Raw genomic sequence first — 22,798 nt, 5'->3', positions numbered from 1 at the left:
TGTTTTCGGCAACAAAAGGGGCACGCACCCGTCGAGTTCTGCTCTTTTAACTTATTTTAAACTTTTTAATATCGTTTGATATCCTCCTTCCACTTTTCTTCAAGAATTGTCACATACATACGCGTATAAACTTGTGCTTAACTTTGATACGCTCGCTTTAGTTGCTTATTTGGTGGTGCACGGCGTATGAGTGACATGCTATTGCTCTATGCATGCAAGTATCTTATGATGTGTATGAGTTTATACACACTTATGTATGCGTGTATGCATCGGTAATGTGCATATTCGTGCTGTTTATGCTTGCTTTTATCTTTAATTTTAGTTTTGAGTATGTGATGTCCGCCGAGTGTGTTGTTGTTTTAAAGATTAAAGTTTTCGTTTGGTTGCTGGAAAATGTTGCCGTTTGGTGCTATTTTGAGAGGCAGTTTCAGTTGAAGTGTTATTTCCGCTAGATTAGCTTACTATTATAAGCTTATTGATACTATAGCAAAAGTCTCTGTGGCTTATTTTGCTCTTATGACGCTACTTTTTGACTTAAGAGACTTAAGAGATAAATAGTTTAAACCAAATAAATATGTTTTTTGACTTTTTTATCAGAATAATGCTTTCGCAGGCGTTTAAAATTTGTAAATAAAATTCAACTTAAATTCATTTGCATGGACAATTAAATTAACTTAATTGTCTTTCACCACTAGAAGAATTCAAACAGCTATTCGAACTTTTTCCAAAGTATCAGCAATTGCAAATATTACTGCTTTAAAATCAAAGGCGTGTAAACAAGCAATTACCGCCAGCGAAGCACTCCAACAATCAAAAGCAATTAATTTTGAAATTCCATGGCTGAATTTTGAGCCTCACTGCTGCGCACCAAAAGCAATTGGCAGTGGAAAAAATATGTAACGGTAATAAAAAGTAATGAATATTCAAGTCAAAGCGCAAAGTTTTAATTCAACAAGCAGCCAATCTAACTTCATTCGCTCTACATTTGAGCGTCTTCCAGCAGCAACACTTTGAAAACACGCAGTGCGCGCTCTGCGGTGACGGCGCCAAATAGAGTGACAGTAATGAAACCACACTCCGTGCGCCAAGTTGTTGTCAGCATTGAATACAAACACGAAACTTTCACGCACACAGAAACTTATATAATTTCGAAATATGAATTTTGTCGACATTTTTGCGTTCTACTGCTTGCTGCTGTCGGATAGAGGCCACCACTCTAGGAATGTACACAATGTAAATAAGCAACGTGCGCGAAATTGCGGTTACAAAGTTCACGTGTTTATTTGTCGACATGGACGGTTTCTGCGCTCAACTATTCAAGTAATTCAGCTTTTGAAATGGTACATTGAAGCCGTCTTTAGCACTTGCCGAATATTTGTTAATGGCTATGCAAGTGGTAATAAGCAACGTTGTTGCGAAGTTTGGGTAATCTCTGGACAGAATTTGTTTGTTTAAAGCGTGTTAAGATTATATACTTATATGAGGTGTTTAAAAAAAATACTGGTAATATTAGTATTTTTGTTTGAAAGAAATATTGGGTAGTTGAAGTATTTTGTCAATAGATGTCATTGAAATCGTGTATCTCCTCTGCCACCAATCACATTGTGCCATACTATATAGTGCTGGAAAGGTGAGTTTAAGGCTTAAGCTTCATTTCCCCCAAAAAATAATTAAATTCGGGGAAATTCGAAAAAAGTTGCAGCTGTTCAAAAATAAGTGAAAATAATGAAGAAATTCGCTATATTTTGAAATTTTTGCTCGCTTTGGAAATTTCGATGTGAAAAATGTACCTCGCCCTGGCCGACCTATTGTTGAAAAATTCGCTGAAATTATGAAAAAGATTGGCCTAGACCGTCACATAAGCGGCCATGGCACCGCTAAGAAACTTAAGCTTCGTCATCAAGAGGTTATGAACCATTTAAAAAGGCTGGTTACAAAAAAGGCTCGATTTTTGGGTACCACATGAATTGTTTGAGAAAAATTTAATGGACCTATTTAACATCTGCGATTCTTTGCTGAAACAAAATGAATTCGAACCATTTCTGAAGCGAATGGTAACAGGAGTCGAAAAGTGGTTCAAATACGAGAATAATGTGCGAAAATGATCATGGACCAAACGTGGTGAAGCTCAAGAAATTGCCACAAAGCCAAGATTGATGCCTCGAAAGGTTATGGTGAGTGTTTGGTGGGATTGGAAAGGAATCATCCACTATGAGTTGCTCCAGCCTGGTCAAACGATTGATTCTACATTTTACTGTCAACAACTGATGGGATTGAAGCAATTAATCGAAAAAAATTACCAGAACTGATCAACAGAAGGAACTATGTTTTCCATCAGACATCGCTAGACCACACATATCTTTGAAGACTCGCACAAAATGGGAGAGCTTGGTTGGGAAGCTGTGATGCATCCAACATATAGCCCAGACCTTGCACCATCGGACTACCATTTGCTTTGGTCAATGCAGAACTTCTTTAATGGAGTAAAGTTGGTTTCAAAAAAAGCCTGCGAAAATTACTTGTCGCCGTTTTTCGCCGAGAAATCAAAAAAGTTTTACACTGAGAGAAAAATGTTTCTAGCGGAAATGTTCTAGCAAAAAGTGCTCGACCAGAATGATATATAGTAAAAAATTAGTTGAAGTTTGATTAGAAATCGAAAGGACTTTTTCGACTACCCAATACATATAACATATGATAGGATGGCTCTTTATGGGTTTTTTAATTTTTCGAAATAGTCACATGGACATCGTTACAATGTTGGTTTTGGCCAAGAACTTACGAACAAAGAAGAAAGTATGAGCTTTTTATAATAAAAATCGTTTAGACAGATATTCAAATACGATTTCATTTTCACAGCATTTCACTTGCCACTTACCTCTACTCTCACGCCCGTTATCTGGTAGACTTTAATTGCTGGCGTTTCTTTCGGCGTGAAACTGTAGAATTCGCGCCGTCCTTTATACCATTTCACTGAGTACAGACTGTCGCCCTCAAGATCATAGAGACACTTTAGTGTCACCTTTTCACCGCGTCGCGCGGCATGGGGAATTTTGACGCGCACATCTCGCAGTGATGTAACGAAATCTGAAAAGAAATATGTTTCAAAATTAGTTGAAGTTTTGAAAATGTTAATATACTATATTTATTTAGGTATAGAATTGAAAAGCAGTCAACTATTATTTTATTTTATTATTGTGGGAAGTTTGAGTTCGCTTCCGTAACGAATTCTTTGTTATATACTAATAATGGCTCTCACTTATCAAATTCAGTTCAATACTGAATATAGAATGAACTAATGAACTCTGCGCGCAAAAGTATGCAACGGCGAGTACTGAACCACTGAATTGAGCGCTGAAAAGTATACAACGACAAAAATTTCTCGATTATATGCTCCTACTTATACTGCCTAATACTTAATCCTACTTTAGACTCTTATCGTTTGATCATTTTTTGAGGCGCACAATTAATTAGTGTCCTCTTGTTTTGATTTCGAATAACATTAAAATCGGCTTGAACGCGCTTGTGGCCTATATTTTGGCGCATCAAACCTTGGCTAATTAATTCGCACTCGAAGTCGCATAATTACAAATAAGCAATATCGATAAATCACACAAAGGTTTGGGCAATAAAATGTGCCTGGCCTTATGCATAACTCTTTGAATATTCAACGTTATACAGTAAATATATTTATGTTGAACCATTAATTAAAGAAAAAAATCACAAACAATATTTGAAACCGCAAGCACATAATTTATTTGTCCGATTTAGTTGATGTTGCAATGACAGATGCGGCCGGTTCGCTGTGGTCGCCTGGCCCATTGGCAACCTTTGAGACTCAGACACTTTTTGCCAGGCTTTCTATTTTCAGCTATTACCTGCTACTTTGCTGCCGCGTTCATTTGCTAGTTTTACTCAAACGGTACGTCAAGGTTAATACACATTTGTATTATTTATTTTAATGGCGAATCGTGCTCAACTTGTGATATGGAAAATTGTCATGCGGCTTGCGGAGTAAAGTGCAAATTCTTGTCGGTGGTGTATTCCTTCGAACACGGCGGCGCTGCGCTGATTAACTTTCAATACTCAATACTCACCGGTGGTAGGCATGAGCGGGCTGGCGCAGCGTAATACAATATTTATGGCCTACATTTAGGCGCACGCCCCGCATTCCAATACAGTTTGCTGTCGTATTAGTGTCGTCGCATATTATTTGCGATGCTCTACTGTTGTACTCATTACACGAAGTACGTTTGCGCTGTTTTTATGACAGCCAATGTCTGGTTGAAATTTATTTCTGTTTGGCCTCAACCTTTCCGTATCGGCATTGCAGGTTTTTTTACTTGGACTGAATACCTTTTCGCTGCTTCGTGTTTACTGTTCTCAGTTGGTTTATTACATTTTTGTTTTTTGCTGCTGCCTTCATATTTTTTGCCTTTTCGTTGGCCGGTAATTACGGCGAGACATGCAATGTTCGATATGCTTCAATGTTTTTGATTCGATTGGTTGCATTGCTTTATGGTTGATCAGCGTTCCCTCCGAAAAAGGCACTGCTATCTCAACTACTTTGTTTGTGTGCGTACATATGTGTGTTTTTTGTTGATTTGTCTGCACGTTTGCGTTTGTTGGGATGTTTGTGCTTGTCTGCACTTCATTTTATCGGTTAATACAATTCATTTTCAATTTACGGCATTCACTTGTGGGTTCTTTTAATTTATGTAAAAGTAAAAGCAGTGCCTTCCATGCTTTCAGGCTATGGAAGCTACGAGTTTATTGCTTGCTATTGCCTAGCTTATTATGCCGTAAATATAATATACGACTGTGCCTCTAATGCAAACATGCCGATAAATGTAGTCGCTTCTTTATGGCACTCAATAAGACTTGTAGGTTGCTGCTTATTGAAATAATATTGGCAAAACAGTTGATAATACTTATTTTACTAAAACTAGTTGTGTAATGGCGAAATTATTACGGAGAGTAGGCAACCATGTAAAGAAACACCTGGAATAAGTAGTTCGTGAACTATGCGAGCGCATTCATTTGATCTTTTTGTAGCCAGCCTTTTTTAACTGGTTCAGAACCGTTTGATGATGAATGTTAAGTTCCTTAGCGATGTCATGGCTGTTTACGAGACGGTCCTGGTCAATCTTTTCCTGAATTCATTAACTTTTTCAATGATAGATCGACCAGAGCTAGGTGTATCTTTCACATCGAAATTTCCAGAGCGGAAGCGAGCGAAGCATTGTTGTCCTACACGAACTGATACGTCTCCATAAACTTCACAAATTTCATTGGTGTTGTAAAAGTTTTCGCGACTTCATTCAACTTTTAGGCGAGATGAATATTTGAAGTTACTGTGAGCGACACAAATACCAATTTTATGTCAAAACGTTTTGAATAGGTATAATATCAAAAAGTCAAACTTTAGGACAAAGTTTGCTGAGGTGAATAGATTTGTTAAGCTCCGCGAAAAAGCAACCCTCGGATGCAATTGAATGATTAATTTTGTATGAGGTTGAGTACTAAAAGTCCCCATATCTTTTTCTAAACATTATGATATTTGATTTATTATGAAAGTCACGAGAGGCTCCAAATATTTTATATATTCAGCGCAACTGATTTTATAAGACAATCTCAACCCACATCACTTCAATATTTTGGTTTGGGTTTCGGAAAGGTGCTTCTGTTAACTTTAAGCGCGCCTACTTAGCTATAATTTTGAGTATCAAAATTGTTTTACAAGAAAGTGACACTCATTAAATACTTGGAAGGTTAAACAGCTGTTTTGCGAAAACTTCCTTATCTCGCCTCCGCGCACCGTTTTTAATGTTAACTTGCCTCCCTGAATACCTTTATAAATTTATCAATATTTCATTGTTAAACTCTAACGCCTTGACGCTCATGCTCTCACCATTCACTCACTCACTCACTCACTGTCAAGCAAGTTTCGTCATCGTACATCCCGGTGTCGTTAGAAACTTTTCAAGCGCTTACATGCTTACGCGCGAAGCTGAGTTCCATTGAGAGCAAGCGCATCCACTTCATTTGACTTTGTGTCAACAAAAGTTGGCAACTTCAATGAAAGTTGCCAGCGAAACACGAGTGCATATCTGACACAGTTATAGAAACACTTGCAGCTGCTGTTGTTGTTGCGCCGCGGCTTTGCTGGGTGGGAAAAAGGCAAGTGCCAAGCCAACTTGCTCAGTCACACATGCGCACAAGTACTTTGATGAAGGTGTTGCCGGAACATTTGTACTAAACTTGTGTACTCCACATGCAAAGTGTCGTAAGAAGTCGAACACGGAACTTATATGTATGACATATGTTTCGCCTGCGTGTTTGTTTTGTTTGTATTTGTGCGCTTGTTTCGTAACATTTCGTCAATTACTGGTGTTTCGAGTTGCAGCGCCACCAAGTCACTTCAACAAATTGGGTTACTGGTGCTGAGGTGCAAATAAAAATATAGTGTTTATCCAACGAGCGCTAGTGTGGAACATTACAACAATAACAAATCACTGTGAAACGAATGCACGGTTTGTGGGCAATTTGTGTGAACTGGAGTGAGACTTTTAGTCGGAGATCAATAGTTGCACATAAATAATAAAAGGAGTACTTTGAAAAATTTATAAAAAAATAGGTTTTCATGGTGCACTAAACCAGACTTTTGTAAATATAAAATAATAGCTAACTTCGATTCATCATTTTCATGTAGGTTAGGTTAATCTGGTAGACCAATAAGCCACGCATAGGCCAGTTGGGTTATTTGTGATATCAGATGGATTTCACTTGCTATGTTCAAGATGATGTCATCGTTTAAGATTTCTGCGCTTGCCGTGAATTTTAACAGACTCTGCTGCCTAACTATCGATACCTCCCCCAGTATATTTTACCGTGGGGACCTCAGATGCTTACAGCGTAGTCTCGCCAATACTGGACAAGTGCACAAGAGACTCTAGAATTGCCTGCAGGCGCATTAGAGGCCAGCTCTGCGGCTTTTGCAAAGCAAAGACCTCAGACTGAAGTATACTGCAGTACTTAAAAGATTGCCTTATGCCTACATAACTCTGAACAGTGCTATATATTCCCGCACCAAATGTTTATGTGTTGCGCGTAGCGAACATACCTTTATGTCGGCCATCTATTCCTATGTTTACTTTGAACCTTTTTTCCCAATTGAAAAGTGTGGTCAAGTTTGGCGCTGTTTACCCAACCACTATTAGCCACCGAGCTATGCCCGAAAGTTCTATATGTAAATTCTCCTGCAGCCAGTAGTAAGTTTTTCATGTAAAAGTATCAACAAACTACTAACTGAATTAACCGAATGACATATCTGTTTTAGCCAAGTTCTGGTTAGCTTACATACAGATAGTTAGACTATTGTGAATTTGCCGGTTTTCTTAATCGAGGGGACGACGAGAAAATATGAACCACGGTGTCTTCATCTTTCCTTGCTCAGGTCTCGCTCGGGAGGTGCGCTTTGGATTTTTTTCAGTAATAACTCTCTACTTTGCGATTTGGCAATGATTTTCCTTTCTTAGTTGCATCATCGCTCAGTTTCAAAGGAATATTTATATTTTATTTGGAAATTTAAATGTTATTACCCCTTTTTGAATACAAATATGCAAAATATGTTATAATGGTAATAAGCAACAAAGGAGTCCCCGTCTCAACGAAGTCTATGCAGCTGATATCTTCTATAAATTTTACAGCTCACAGCTATTATTTACAGTTCTGGTAAAAAACTAACCAATACTACTTCTTTTCGTAAAGTTTACCAGAACTTAACTGACAGATGGTTGCTAACCAGATACTGAGAACATAATCGCCATATTTTAGACCAGTTTTACCATTCTAAATAGTTCAAGTGGCAAATTATTTTCAATAATGAAAATTTAAAGATGTTTTGTTTTTTGTTTTTATAAAAACTAGACAACATAGACAAAAAAAATTATAACTTTTCGTAGAAGACCGAACTAAAGAGTTACTAAAACGTTTAGTGGCACGTAAAGAAGAATTTTTTCACTAAAAATAGAATTTCGAAGCGATTGTATAAGATTATACTGTAAATATTGCCCATTTGTTTGAACTTCAGATATAGTGTGTTCGATTCGCCAGTCACAAATACGTGGTGAATCGAAGACAGCCAACATTAAGCGTTGGTAGATTTTGACTCCGTGGTTGTGTAAGAATAAAATCAGAATATTGCGATGATACTTCATGGTTAAAAATAATCTTCGCTCAGATTTGTGCCACAAAATTTACGGTTGCTTGCGCTGAACGCTTTTGCCGTCGCTTTTAATTTGGCTACTAAGCAACGTTGCATGAAGCGAATATAAATTCGGCGGAGGATGTTGCGTATGTATAAGCACGAATGCAAGCGCTTTATTAAATCTCTGAAAGACGAGCAGGCGAATAATAAAAATTAGCTTCACGATCAAAATTCACATATTAAAGACCCAGCAGGAAATTTTACTATTTTCGTGAAGACAAAAATAGGAGGAGGTGCGTTTTTTTGGTGAAGGAGTGAAAGGGAGAAACTTATCTAAAGTTATCGAAAGTTATAAGAAATTAGCGGAAGTTATCGAAAATTAACGAAATTTATCGAACGTTATCGATAATTATCGAATCCTATCGATAATTAGAAATTTATCGAAAGTATTTTGTTATGTAAAAAACTCAGCAGAAATTTTTTTACTATACTCATGAGGCTAAGAAAAACAGGACTTTGATGAAGTGCATTTGTGGTTGAAGGAAAGAAAATTAGCAATATAGTAGAAGAATACTGATAGGTTTTCTTTTCTGTACATTATGACGGCTATTACTAGCCTTACGAAACCTTATTAGGCAATCTTCGAAAGTTTCTTTGATAACATTCATGTGTTATGCGCAGATCCGATTTGATTTTTCCCTTTTTTTTTTCTTTTTAATTCTTTGATTACTTGTTCTACTTTTTGTGGCACTATCCTGCGTTAGACCTGCAAGCTTTCATAACTTTTCATAAAATTAAAGTCGATCTACCAGGCATTTTTTGCAATTCGATTGCTTATATACCCCATTCTTTGTGACTGTATGCGAGACAGCAACATTAACACAAATGCGTGTGTGTGCGTGTGTAGGTTTGCAGGAGATTTTCGTGCACTTATTTTTATCCGCAATAAATTTTTTGCTCATCACATGTGCACACATGCCAAAGACAGACAGACACATAAAAGGCACTCATTTACCCATTTTGCATATACAACATTCACATACACATATTTATACTCAAACATACATATGCACATGCGGCATACTCCAGTGTACGCACGTGGCGGAATGTCTGTTTGTCGGCATGTTTGCCCACGTACAGTTAAATTTGCTTTGATTGCGTTTTCTCATTTCACTTAGTTTGTTTGCGCTTTATTTTACTTTGATTTTTTTCGCTTTACTTTTGCGCCACTTGGCTGCCAGCCGGCCGGTACGTCCATTCCGTATACCGGGTTTACTGATGTATGCAGCAACCAAAGCGACAGTCAAACGCACTGCTTGACAGCAACTTAGCGAGCAATCCAATAATTCAGTGTGCGGTTGGCAAGCTCGTCCTCTTTTTTCGCGAGCGAGTGACTTTTAATATTTTATGAATCAGCATGCTGGGTTTTGTTTGTAGAAATATCGCTAGGGAATAACAGCATGTTTATTTAATTCACACAGTTTTCATTTACTCACATATGGATGAATATTTATGTGTATAGGTGCGCTCTCACACACGCACATTCGCAAAGTTCACTTGTGTTTGCACATTTATTAAGGAGACAAATAAAGCAATATTTGACTGTTAAATATTATTGTATCTGAAATCTGCTGGGGCATTGCGAAAGGAGCAATTACGACGGTGGGAATTCGAATAGCAACTGAAGGAGAGTAGAGATTTGTTTAAAAAATGGTGTACGTCTTATAACTGTGCTATCAGGGTGGCATTTAAGTGGTACATCTACCATTTTATACTATCTTAAAGTACAAATTTCAATAAAAATAAAGTCAACGACTTTTTTAAAAAATCTGAAATATTTCAAATTAAACAAAATGCAGTGTTTTTGGGACATAAGGATGTAAGTTTTGTGGAATAAACTGCTGTTCAGGGGTTAGGTGGTTTTGAAAATTAAAAAATAATCAGTTTTTATCTTATTAAGTGATACAATATGTTCAAAATAATTTCCTAAAATTTTAAATTGATCCGAGTAAAATTCTAAGGATAGACTATTTGGAAGTTCCGCTCATCTGGTCACGTCTTTAAATTAGTATCTAATTTATTTTTTGAGAAAAAATGTAGTTTTGATTGTTAAGGATGCAAATGCATTTCCTGAACCAATCGAGGATTTGACACCGAAAGCGATTATTTTGATGCCAAAAATTAGCATCATCTGAGAAGAAGAAATTGTCGTTGACTCTCATCATTTCCGGCGCTCAGTTGACAAATCTATTGCACTTCAAATGTTCTGTTGGATTCAGTTCTCGTGCCAACACAATCTTATAAGAATGTAGAGCCGAATCCAAGCACAAAGTTCTCTAGAGAGACACAACTGTGCAGAACAACATCGAATCATCATTAGACTAGCAGTGCTTACGGTTTGTCAAATTTAATGGCTGTCTTGAAGCAGAGCCAAATAAATTGATGCAAATACAATATTAAAGTAATTGATATAGCAGAAAAAATACAAAATAAATCTAATTTGATAATATATTTGTCTCAAAAAGGGTTGTAAAAAAAGTTTTGTTCTTTTGACTGCAAATGAATTAAGAGATCTGTCAGGTATTTGAGATGTCCTCATTACAAACTTGAGTTTACCCTCACAGCTATTTTTCACTTTAGTAAATCGCGGTGGTTTGACCCTTAATCCAGCTTGAAACAGTCGCAAAATGGCTATAGAGTAATGTTTATTATCATTCGAAAGATCTTGGTGGTCCATCGCCTGGCCCAAAACTTGAAATTATCTGCTCACCGAAGTCTTCTCTCAATAGAGCCATTGATTGATGCGATGTGTGTGAAGTGGTGCCATCTTGTTAAAATTAAGATCACCGAGATCACCAGCTTCAATTTGAGGCATCAAATAGTCGGTGATTGTGGCGCGACAACGGTCGCCATTGACGGCTATGTTCTCCCCGGCATTATTTTTTAAGAAATATATACCGATGATTCTACAGGCCCACAAACTACACAAAAACGTTGTTCTGGATGAAACGGTAGCTCTTGAATCTCTTCAGGATGCTCTTCGTTCCAAGTGCGGCATGCTTGTTTATATAACCATTAAGGTGGAAATGGGCATCATCGTTGAACAAAATTTATCTCGAAATCGGATCTTTTTGGAACTTTTCATGAGCCCATAGGTCAAAGCGATGCTCCTTGGAAATGTCGAGCGTCTTCAGTTCTTGCACAAGCTGTATTTTGTACGTTTTCATTTTAAGATCTCGATGTAAAATGCGACAAGTCGTTCCATACGTCAGTCCGAGGTGCTGCGAGAAGCGCCGATATGACCCTCCACGGTTTTCGTGTATAAAGAAATTCCAGATTCGCCACTAATAGTGGCGTTTTTGACATTCAAAATGCGAAATCACAGAAACTAACATTAATATTTATTAAATAAATAGTCAATTATGAACTATCTTTCGAGTCTAAATTAATTGAGTTAAGCATATTAAATAATTTCGTATTAAACTGCTTTCAAACCAAAAGAAATAATTTCACCTGCATTTGCCGCTCCAGTACATTTACCAAGGACGAGAGAAACGAGGGAGATGAGAATACATTTCTACATATCATTGCGCGTGTATGTGTGCACATATTTGTATTTCAATTCCTTCACTAAAATACAGCCATTTGTCGAGACACCTGCTGCGAATAACTGTCAACCATTTATCTAAGAATCTCAATAGAAGCGAAACAAAAGACAAAGGCATTACGCAAATGAATTAAATAAATAAATATAAAATAAAGGAGTTGAAGGTAATAAATATGCATGTGTCTGTGTGGGTGTGTGTGTGCTGCTACATAATAGATATACAGCTGGTCGACGTTTGCGAAAAAAGTGAAAGCTTTAGGACCTGCAGCAACACAAAATCAGCAGGCATGAAATTATTTGCAAAGCATTCAGGCAGAACTATGTCACGCCCAAGTGGAGCACACAGACTAATTCACACAGAGCAGCCAACACACACATACACAACTACGATCAAGCAAAAATACATTGACAAATAACTGTGTGTGTATGTGTGCAGCATTCGAATGGCGTGCGTGTCGGCTGTGCACAAGTGAAGAGTTGAAATATCCGTTGAGTCAATAGATGTAGCCATTAAATTTCAATTGAACAAAGTCATTTGTTGCAAATAACAAATCATTTATTTTTTCTTGCGCAAATATTGGCAAAGGATAAATAATACAAACACGAAAATGCACACAAACAAAGCAACGCGAGCTTATCGAGGCCAAGATGCTTGAGGAAAACGAGCGTTATTGCCAGAGCGCTGGTGCAGAGCGAGGAATTTCGGGCGGACGGCACAAATCAATGCACTTCAAATAAACTTAATATGGCCATCTATTTTAAAATGTTGCTTGGATTTGACAACACATGTGACAAACGGTTGTAAATACTGTGTAATAAAGGGATTCCGAACACACTCGCACACACACACACACATAAACCGCCGGCGCACCTCGTAAGACCCAAAAAAAAAGGGTCGTTTGCATGAGGACAGCACTCTTCAAGCGAGTGTTTGCCTTTTTTGTGGTCGTGCAACTACAACACGAAGGCGTGCAATAACAACTACACGCTGTCTGACAAGCGCAATAACAAAACTATTGTGAATATAACGGTATGTGCTCGTAGTTCGGAAGATATATAAGCAATGTTAAAGGACCATCATCAGCACAGCAATGATGGCCATTCATTTCAACGACACCCAACTGACATGGCAGGGAATGAGTCAAAAACAATGGCAACTGAGAAGTGTATAAATAAAGGAGCGAAAGGCTGACTACAATAGGGAAAATAGAAAAACAAAGCTTGTGCTGTGTTGCAAACGGAAGCAATGAAGGCGAGGAGTTTGTTGTAGGGGCGAAACGAAAAATGATGCATACCTCTAGGAGCCATGCGGAAGGTTCATGCGAAACGGAAAACGATCCATACCTTTAGGAGCCAAGAGGAAAGTTCAGTGGTTAAGAAAGAGCTATAAGCATTTGAAAACGAAAGAATTAAAAAAATGAACTAGTTATAGATCGAAGTAAGGTGAGGTGCACAAACAAGCGGGCGGGAAGAGAAGGTATGTAGCAGTGATTTGCATGAATGCATAAAAAAATTACAAAAAAACAAATTTAAACGGGGAAGGTAAGGAATGCATGTAAAGATAAGAAAAAGTTATAGTTATAATCAAAGCAGCAAAGGTAAGGTGAAAACAAAAGAAATATGAAGCAATTTCTGTAGGTCGCCGCTGTGATTGCTCGGAAAAAGGTGTAAAAGTAAAAGCGAATACATCCGGTTTTGGTCGTTGGCAGTGTGGGTTTGCAGTTGCGTAGAGGCGAATGAGTGTTGAATATGCAATGAAAAATTGAATCGGTTAGACAAATCGTTTTGTAAATGCTTCTGCCAGCGATAGAGTTGTGGCAAATCAGTGTCGAAGCACAAAGGTAACACGAAAAGGGTGTCTACAAGAACAGTGTTGCAAAGCGCAAACTGCGCATAAAAATGGCAATAATAAAGTGTATAAATAAACAAGTGCAAATAAACACAGCAGCATTAACCCTTTGAATTCCTGAAGAACCCTGCCGTACGGACATTTCATAAAAACGTCATAAAGGTGGATACTACAAACCTTAATTAAATTTTTCTTTTGTTTCTTGCTTTACGTTTCTTATTTTATCAATTTCTGTTTTTGCTATTAGATAACATACAAAGAGTTTTTGGGCTTTTCACTTTCAGCAGTTGTAACAGAATATTGAAGTTTGTTTGCCTTTTTCAGATAAATATAATACGAGCAATATAGTGCGGGATAGTTTGTTATCACATATCTCTTATGAAGTTACATGGGTTTACGGGTTTTAAAAATCGATTTGTTTTATTATCTTATTAAATCTTACAACATCTCTAGAATATTGTCATAAATTTTCAAGTTGATCCGAGTAATAGTTTCGGAGATATGGCCCTGAGAACTTGTGCACTCGAGCCTAGCTAGGCCAAGTACCGTCTTTAAACTGCGTTTTTCTCGAGACTGTGTCTTTGAAGTAGGTTGGCAAGATTTCTCGCGAACTACTCAACCAATCTTCATGAAGTTTTACACAGATCTTTAAGATAAAATTCTTTATGACTTGGATGAAGGATTTTTTTTTCGATTGCAGCTATTTGAAAAAAAAAAAAAATGTCGCCACATATTCAATGAAATTTTATTTTTTTTTTTGTAAAAATGACTGCCAAAAGTCCAATTTTCAGTTTTATTTCCCTTCGTCCAAGTTCTAAGTTAAGGTTTCTACTTTACATGATCCTGTAAAGAGTTATCCTGCCAACGCAGGTGCATCTTTTTTTCGAGGGGTCACCGTAAATGGCTTCGCAATGGCCGAGTTTAAAATAAATTTTTTCGAAAATTTCAGAATTTCTTTGATCTTAATGACTTTTGTAAAACTAAAATATTTAATATTCTATATCAGAAAACGATTGTTGAAAAAATTCTGTTTTTTACTCGAGGAACCCCATGTAATCCCTTAACTCAGAATTTTTTATTCATTTATCTGTTTGGAAGTAGTGTGATCTCACGACCATAATTCGATTGGAGTCCATCATATTGAGATTAGGTTTCTTGAAAAAGACTTCAATTAAAATCTGGAGCTATATTAACTGTTTTGATTGGGTTTTTGGAAGCAGTTCAACTTAAAATTTGAACTTATATTGACCGTTCAGTTATTACCAGTTATCAGTTTGTTATTGTAAGACGGCCTTGGAGAAAAGACATTCGACGCTAAGGAAAAGAGGAAAATAGTTTGGACTAAAATTTCGGAAAGAAGTTTGAAAATATTTATTTTTTTTGTCAATTTAAATTTTTGCACCCAACATTGCCGCAGTCTGCTTAATTATCTGGCAAATTGTCTCAGTCTTTTTCAATGTTTGTACGTTTTTTTGTATTTCGTGCCAGTTTTTATTCTCTCCAACTTCGCGTAAAGCTGGCGCAGAGGTGTGAAGCACAAACAGTTGTATCAAATAGTGAGAAAAGTTTTAATTGTAAGTTGAGGTGCAGCATAATTAAATTTAATGTGCCAAATAACTCAGAGAACAAAGAGGGAAAGAGCGCTAGTTAAATGCACATTAAATTGAAAAAACGAAGAAGAAGCAGCTTATAAAGGAAAGAATAGTAACACCGGTTGTAAGAGCGGAAACAGGAAATGGGTGCGGGAAAGTCTGTAAAAAGTTTGTGGTTAGGTAAAACAGCAAGGCGGTAAAAAATGCAAATAAGTTGAAAAGAGTTTAGTGGACGTCTTAGACTGGTTAGTAGTTGCAATAATTAAATGAAAAATAGAAAAGGCGTAATAAATCATTCTTAATGAACTTAAATACACTAATTTTGCTAATATTATATTTATAACCTATACGTGGAAATAAGAGACGAGTTATTCCCACTCTTGTGAGAACGTGTCGGGTCTACGTAACTGGAACAGATCCGGATTTTTATTCGACCAACGACCCGAACATTGTATAGCTAACTTTTTTATTTGAGAAATTAACGCCCAGAAATTTGGCATAGATTATTATCCGCAAATATTATTCAGATCGGACCATTATGACATATAGCTGCCATAGCAATTGACTGGTGAAATTCAATATACATATTTTTTGTACGTCCTTGTGCTATACATGTTCCTCTGAAGGATAATACAGCTTCGTCGCACTTGAAGTTTACGTTTGTATTTCTACTGTTATGTCTATATGTTCACTTGAGCTTATCAGTGAAGCTCCGCTCAGTTTTTTTTTATAATTTGATTATCGGCTAATAATTTGGTACCATTACGGCTGACAGTTGATGGGTTTTTATCTTCGAATCTGTGTATGCCCTTCTGCTTCGTCTTCATGTGCAAGTTGCTTGTCATTTACAAAACTATAAATGTAAGCGTGTTCATGCACAAAAACTGTTAAACAATTCAATCAATCAGCTGAGGATATAAATCAACTTATCACTCGGTTGCGCACTGTCACTTGCCTGTCGCTTGCTGTCTCAGCCGTACTCCTATTGCGTACGACACCTAAGCAACGTCTAAATCTACTTGAATTCATCGTGAGTGTGTGCTAGTCTCTTCTAGTAGCCATGGCATCTAAACCGTATCGCATTGGCTTAACGGTAAGTGACAGCTGCGCTAACCATTCGCACAATTGACTGACTACGCGACGGACAGCTGCGGACAGGCGCGGTGTTAAACGCTGCGTACCTCCGTTCGAAGTCAAATGGCCAAGTCTCACATTGGCGGCACTTGACGGTAAGTGTAATTTAGAAAACAAACAGTAGCATTTATTCACGCTAAAAACTAAACTCAAGCACAAGCAAATGTGTGTTGACGCCTTCAGGTATGCAATGTAAAGTATCCAGGCGCACACTCGGGGTTGTTCTATCCGTTGTTCTTCTAAGTAGTGTCATATGCTTTTTTGTTTCATATTATTCGCTTGTAATTGTTGTTGTCAGTCTGCTTGACAGCTAAACCGCCATTAATAAAAAGTCATTTGAGGTGTTTTGTTGCCACATAATTGATGTGCCACAAGCCAATGGCTTTGGCATAGTGTCCACGTTTAAAGTGTCGCCTGCCAGTGTATTTATTGAGTGATTGCATTCAAAGCAGTGAAAGAAATTTAAAAAACTCAAAGGTGGTAATAATTTTCATACATTTTGAAGTTTTCAAAAATTCGTTGTAAATCTATGGAATACAATATTTCATACCGAAAATAAATTTTGAAAAACTTTTTATTCCCATGTTCCCTTAGCTTAGCTTCATGACCACCTCCAAATAAAAATGTCTTTCGATGGAACATTTTTCTGCTTAACATTATCTTCAACCCAAAACTGAAAAAATAATAACCTTTTCGCACAAGAGTTAATTAATCAAGTAATCGGTCTTTGGTCGAAAAAAGCACTAATTTAGAGTGATTTACCACACAAAATAAAAATGATATTTTACTGCATTCATTTTTAATGGAACTCAAATGGAGTTGAAATTGGAAGAAACTGTTCACACTAGAAATTTAGCTGTGTTTAACTCTGAGGGTTGTTGTCCTGGCTGTAAATTTGGTTGGTGCATTGATAAAATAGCTATCAACTGATCTATTTTTATCATTAGAAAATACAAACGGTGAACAGAAGCAAATATAACAGCTGATCGTTTATCGAGCCTATCTTTAACTCAAAAGCTGTGCGATAGACAAAAACTGCTTTTTCGGTTATAAGTAATCCTAATGTACTATACTATATTTATTTGGCTTTACGGATAGGAATAAATGAGTAGAGTAATGATCGAAGCGTTACTTAAAAGTTTGATTTTTCATCAAAAGGGGACTCCTAAAAAGCTTCCACTTCAGAGGCTTGCCTGATCTGAAAAAGATATCTATAAGGGCCTTGCGATCAGTTCAGCTCTTTTGGAGAAATTGTCCTTACTGACTCAGAAAACACATCCAGTGTCACATTCCTGCAGTCTTGACCCACTGTAAACTGCTGTGCGCCACATACTTCCATAGGTGTGCTTGTCTCCTTGCCATGAGGCGCCAAACACTTCGTGCGAAGTGCGGAAATTGCTTGATATCTCTGTTCCAACAACTTGCATTGCTAGCACATTGTTGTTGTAGTTTGTTTTTTGTTGGCCTATCAGTGGCTTCATCATTGATTGTGTTGATGTTGAGTGATGAGTGTCTCACTACGTCATGTGGCATGGTTTGCAGGTGTGCGTGTGACAAATGAAGGGCTGGCTGTATGTATACTTTAGGGCGCTTATCGGTGCTAATACTTTTAGTGCTGGCTTGCGGTCTTAGTTTATTTTCCGTCTTGCTGACTTATTTCGCTCGGCAAGCTACATCAATTTGTTTTAACGCTGAGAGCGCGCGCAGACAATTCCTACCTCAAGCCGTCAGCAGGCGTTTATTGTTTGGCACTTTTTCCTTATCTAATTTATTTGCGCTCATTCATTACATAACCCTCGGCTGATTACCTGCATTACTCGGCCGCATTAACTTGTGCGCTCTGCGGTATTTCCTTCGCCTAGCCAACATTATCTCCGGACACTTGGCTCCATTCACACATTTTTCTCTATTTACTCTGCAGTTTTATATAATTTTTCTGCTGTTTCGTCCGGCGTGGCGCGGGAGCTCGCGAAAGCATTTACGCTCGCTTACACACATTTTCTTTTCGTTCGTTTTTGCCCGTGCATAGTTGCTTAATGTTTTTTGTTTGTGGTTTTGTTACTTTGTTCGTTATTCATTAATTGAAATTAAACGGCCACGGAATTTAGGTAAATTGCACGCTTACTAATACACGTATCAATCACATGCTAACAAATATCCAACATTACAACAAATGCCGCAACTAAAGCCCGCACGCACACACATGCACGAATACTCACACGCACACACGCCTATTGCACTATCAACCGAACTTATTCATTTTTTATTTTGCCCATAAAATATGTCTCACTCTATCTGCGCGTTTATGCGGTTATGTGTGCGTGTATGCGTGTGTGCTTGTCAGCCAGCTGCCACCGCTTTGTTAGTGCTTGTACATTTGCTTGTGTGTGTGTGCATTTTTATATGGCCAACATTAATAGAAACAAATTGTTGGGCGTTTGTTGTGTGCGCCTTTGCGCACTGCCCAAATCCACTCAATCCCCTGCCCCTTCCCCACCTACATATCCAACGGTTGTATCTATTTGTTTGACTGGCCGGCCGCTAAAAGCCCGTGCACTGCTGTGTCTGGCCTGCAACGGCGATTAAGTTCATTTATAAAAATTGCTACTAATTTTTCAAAATTTCCGCCGGAAACAGACGTCAGGCGCACGGTGTGAAAATAGTTGCAAAAAAGTGTACGTAAATTAAAATGAACGAAAAAATATGGTCCGTTTCATGTGCGGCGCGCGTGCACTGAGAGAATACAAATAATTATTGCTCTAAAAAAAATAATAAAAAAACTATTTGTATATAGCCGCAATTAGCAATAAATTGATCAATATAAATGTGAGTGGCGCCACAAATCACAAGCAGAAGTAGTATACATGAAATTGATACGGACTTTCGTGATTAGTGAGCACGAGAGGGGAACATTGTTGAAGAGGTGGCGCTAAGCCGGTGTAGTAGAGTGTCCTCACCTTCTCTGAAAGGAGATAGTGGATAGTGGAAGACCGATATAGACTAGAGAAACATTATTTGGAATCATATGGCTATGGCTGTCCAGAAGACTAACAAATTCTTTCATTTTGTTCATGTCTTAAGTGGTTACATGAGTTTCACGGGTTCAATAGAAAATGAAACAAAGACTTTTAGCCTTGTTCAATTGCTTTCTCTTCTTCTTTGGCAATACCACCGTCGGTCTGTCTCGATACAAAACTTCGCAGGTTTCCTCTATCCTTTGCGAAGCCACGCCAGTTGTACATCCCAAATTTCGACACTGCGCTTGGTCCTTCCATTGCTTGCGTTAGCGTTCTGATTTCCGTTGTCCAACCACTTTTCTGTAGTTGAAGGAGCAGTTCGCTAGAACATCATCTTCCATGTGAACGACAAGTCCTAACCAGCATATTCACGGGATCTCTATGAGCTTAACTATATTTATGTCGCCATTTAGCTCATACAGTTTGTTGTTCTATCTTGTCCGAAACTCATCGCTCACGCTCTTGCGAAGAACAGTTCTCTCGAACAACAGTTATCGAATGCTTCAAGTTCTTTCTCATCTTGGGTTGCCATCGTTTGTGTTTCTGCGCCGTTTAATAGGATGGAAATAGTGGAAGACTTCTAAAGCGAAATTCTTATTCGAAGGAGAGAGAGGGATCTACTTCTCAATTGCAAACCGACTCCAAAGTAGTACCTGTGGGCCAGAATTACTCTAGGCTAAATTTTCAGGTTTAGAGTATTGATGGAATTTATCCTGGTTCCGAGTTGTAAAAAGGCCTTAAGTTTTTCAAATGTATGGCTGCCAACAGTGATATAGTTCTCAAGGGTCGAGGAATCTTTGTGAGTAGCCTTCAGATACTTTATTTTGCCCTCGTTCTCTTTTCGGGCTGGAAAAGTTCGCGTTGACTGCTCTTTTGTTAATGCGTACGATGTCAATATCACTCTACTATCAACGCGCAGGCACTTTTTTTCCATGAGACTGCTAGAAATGCAGTTTAATGACCGAGTTTTGACTATTTCCCTATGAAAATTTCACAGGATGTTTGTTATTCTGTGGAATAATGAAAAGTTTGTGTAAAATATTTAATTTTTGTATGAAATATATTGAACAAATTTGTTCGAGGATAACCAAGTAACCAGTACATTAGTTCGGAGTAAGACGCAAACAGACCTTAGAGGCTTCTATGTCTACTCTAAACTTTTCATATCCTAGACGGTGCTTTATTCGTTCCAAAAGTACTCTAAGGCATTGAATGAATCCGGTAAGCCCTGTTTTAAGGACTTTCAAGGACATAAATCGTCATAGTAATTATCTCCCTCATGTGGAAGTCAAACCTATTTGAGCTGGCTCATAATTAAAAGAAAGAAAACCTATCTCAAAAATACTAATATTCCAGCCATGGCATGAAGAAATTTTGTTAACCAACCGTTCATTTCCTCAAACACGTGACTTGGCTCCCTTTAAATTACTCCGATTTCGAATTCGAGTAAACTCACAGATTTCTTTCGCTTAATGAACTGCGGAATTATATTATCGGCTTTGCACTTTTTCCGAGACTTTAAGTCACAAGCAACATTTTTTTAAGCACCAAAAGCCAGTATGCAATTCCCTTAATATTTTTTCCAAGTATCCATGTACGGGCAAGCAAAAAAACTGATTTTATTAACAATATGACACTGATTCCCTTGTGTACGCGAAAATAAATGCACTGCAGCCGGCTAGGGTTGCCGTGCTTGTAACGGAAATCAGCGGCTTGATTTCATTTTAATTGCGCTGTGTACGGCGGAAATTAAAATGTAATAAATAAACGCATTAAAAAAATGGTGTGGAAAAAGTGAAAAATCAAAAGGCAAACAAATAGACAGGAAATGCCGTACGTGGCGGTACGAATGGAAATGTAAATGAGGAGAGCAAAAATAAAACGCCACCCACCGTAGTGAAGTGTGTGAACAAAAGGGCAGCAAGGGGGGGGAGAAGAACATAAGAACGGCGACGGCATGTGCCACACGTATAGGGTGTAGACGGAGCACATACATGCATACTATACACGACTAGACAAAGTGGACCGAAGACAACGCATAAGCAAGCATTGGTGGTGCGAGCGGGAGGCCTTTCGCCCCACTTAATTTTTATTATTATATTTCATGTTTTTTCTGCACATTTAAAATGAAAATATAATCCTTGCTGCTGTTTGTTATCTTCTGTGGCGGCATTTTATGGAAAATAAAATTTGTAGCGGACAAAGGACAAACTCAAGAAAGGTGCTGAAATTAGAATTGGGTGAAAAATCACGGCGATTTTTATGCGCGGCACATATTAAAAAGTTTGCCGACGGGAATGTAGCAAAGAAAGAGTGACGCAGCTGCAGAGGCGCCGAGGGTTTGTGCCGTTAATACACAGGTGAAAACGTGGCAAGTGAAAGCACGGCTGCGAAGGTGAAGGTTGAAGCGGCCGTGTGCAGCAGGCGGCTGCTGGGACCTTACATTAACATGTCTGTAAATAATTTCTAGGTCAAAATCACTGCTTCGATTATCTGCCGAAGGCATTTGGTAACGCTGGTGTTGGCGCAGGCGGATATATTTATTTCCTATATATACTAAGTATAAGTGAAATAGGTCCGCAGTTGTTATTTAAAGACAGCGACTACTTTACTAATATTTATATTTAAGATTTCTCGTTTAAGTGGCGTAATAATATCAGAATGATTCATTCAAAATCTGCGTCTTATTCGTGCAAGATGAGCTCATGGTGCAGGGGGTGGCACAAGTAATTGTGTTATTAATACCAATTTATGTGTTTTAAATGCCGAAGGTGCATTTTTTTTGTGCTCTAACGAAATATAAATGAGCTTTCATCAGTTTTTAGCAAAGGCGCTGCTCAGCGGAACTGCGAAATGCTACGCAGCGGAAGCGCCGGAAAATATGTTAATTTCCTGTTTAAACAAAACAGCAACAGCTGCTGTTGTTTGTGTGTTGGAGGAAGGAAGTGCAGGTAATAATTTGATTTATGCTTTACAAATTTTCGAAAGCACAGTTATTCATGCTTATTGCTGGTCAACACTGGCGGTGGAATTAAAGTGACGATGAATTTTAAAGGAATTAATATGAATGGAGGAGGTTTTTTTTTATTAAATTTTCATTGTACATTCGTATTTTTTGCTTTATCGGATTTTTTGTTGATATTTTCACGGATTTGCTAACTCTGCCTTGTTGTATTGGAAAATCTTTTGGAAGGAATTTGAGTTATTTTTTAAATTTCGATTTTTGTTGATATCTACTAAGTGGGCACCAATAGAACAACAATTGTTGTGATTAATGTGAGTACCTGTCGGCAACGGTCTAACCTCACGGCGCTTTTAAAAGCGCATTGATCAATACCTTGCGTTGATCAGCACCCCCAATAATAAATGCTTTTTGGACGTATGTTGTGGTTA

At 37.8% G+C, this 22,798-nt stretch overlaps 1 protein-coding gene across 4 annotated transcripts in view; it reads right to left on the bottom strand.

The window, feature by feature from the left end:
• Positions 1 to 22,798, bottom strand: part of LOC105232449 (uncharacterized) — a 127,857-nt gene that overhangs the window by 35,632 nt on the left and 69,427 nt on the right. For all 4 annotated transcript variants that reach the window (XM_049448635.1, XM_049448638.1, XM_049448640.1 and 1 more), the window contains one exon: positions 2,876 to 3,084. In XM_049448635.1, the coding sequence (XP_049304592.1) occupies positions 2,876 to 3,084 (209 nt within the window). The remainder of the gene's footprint in view (positions 1 to 2,875; positions 3,085 to 22,798) is intronic.

This window comes from Bactrocera dorsalis, chromosome 1, assembly GCF_023373825.1.
Source record: "Bactrocera dorsalis isolate Fly_Bdor chromosome 1, ASM2337382v1, whole genome shotgun sequence".
Classification (NCBI taxonomy): Eukaryota; Metazoa; Arthropoda; class Insecta; order Diptera; family Tephritidae; genus Bactrocera; species Bactrocera dorsalis.
This window is presented reverse-complemented; position numbering and strand designations above follow the sequence as displayed.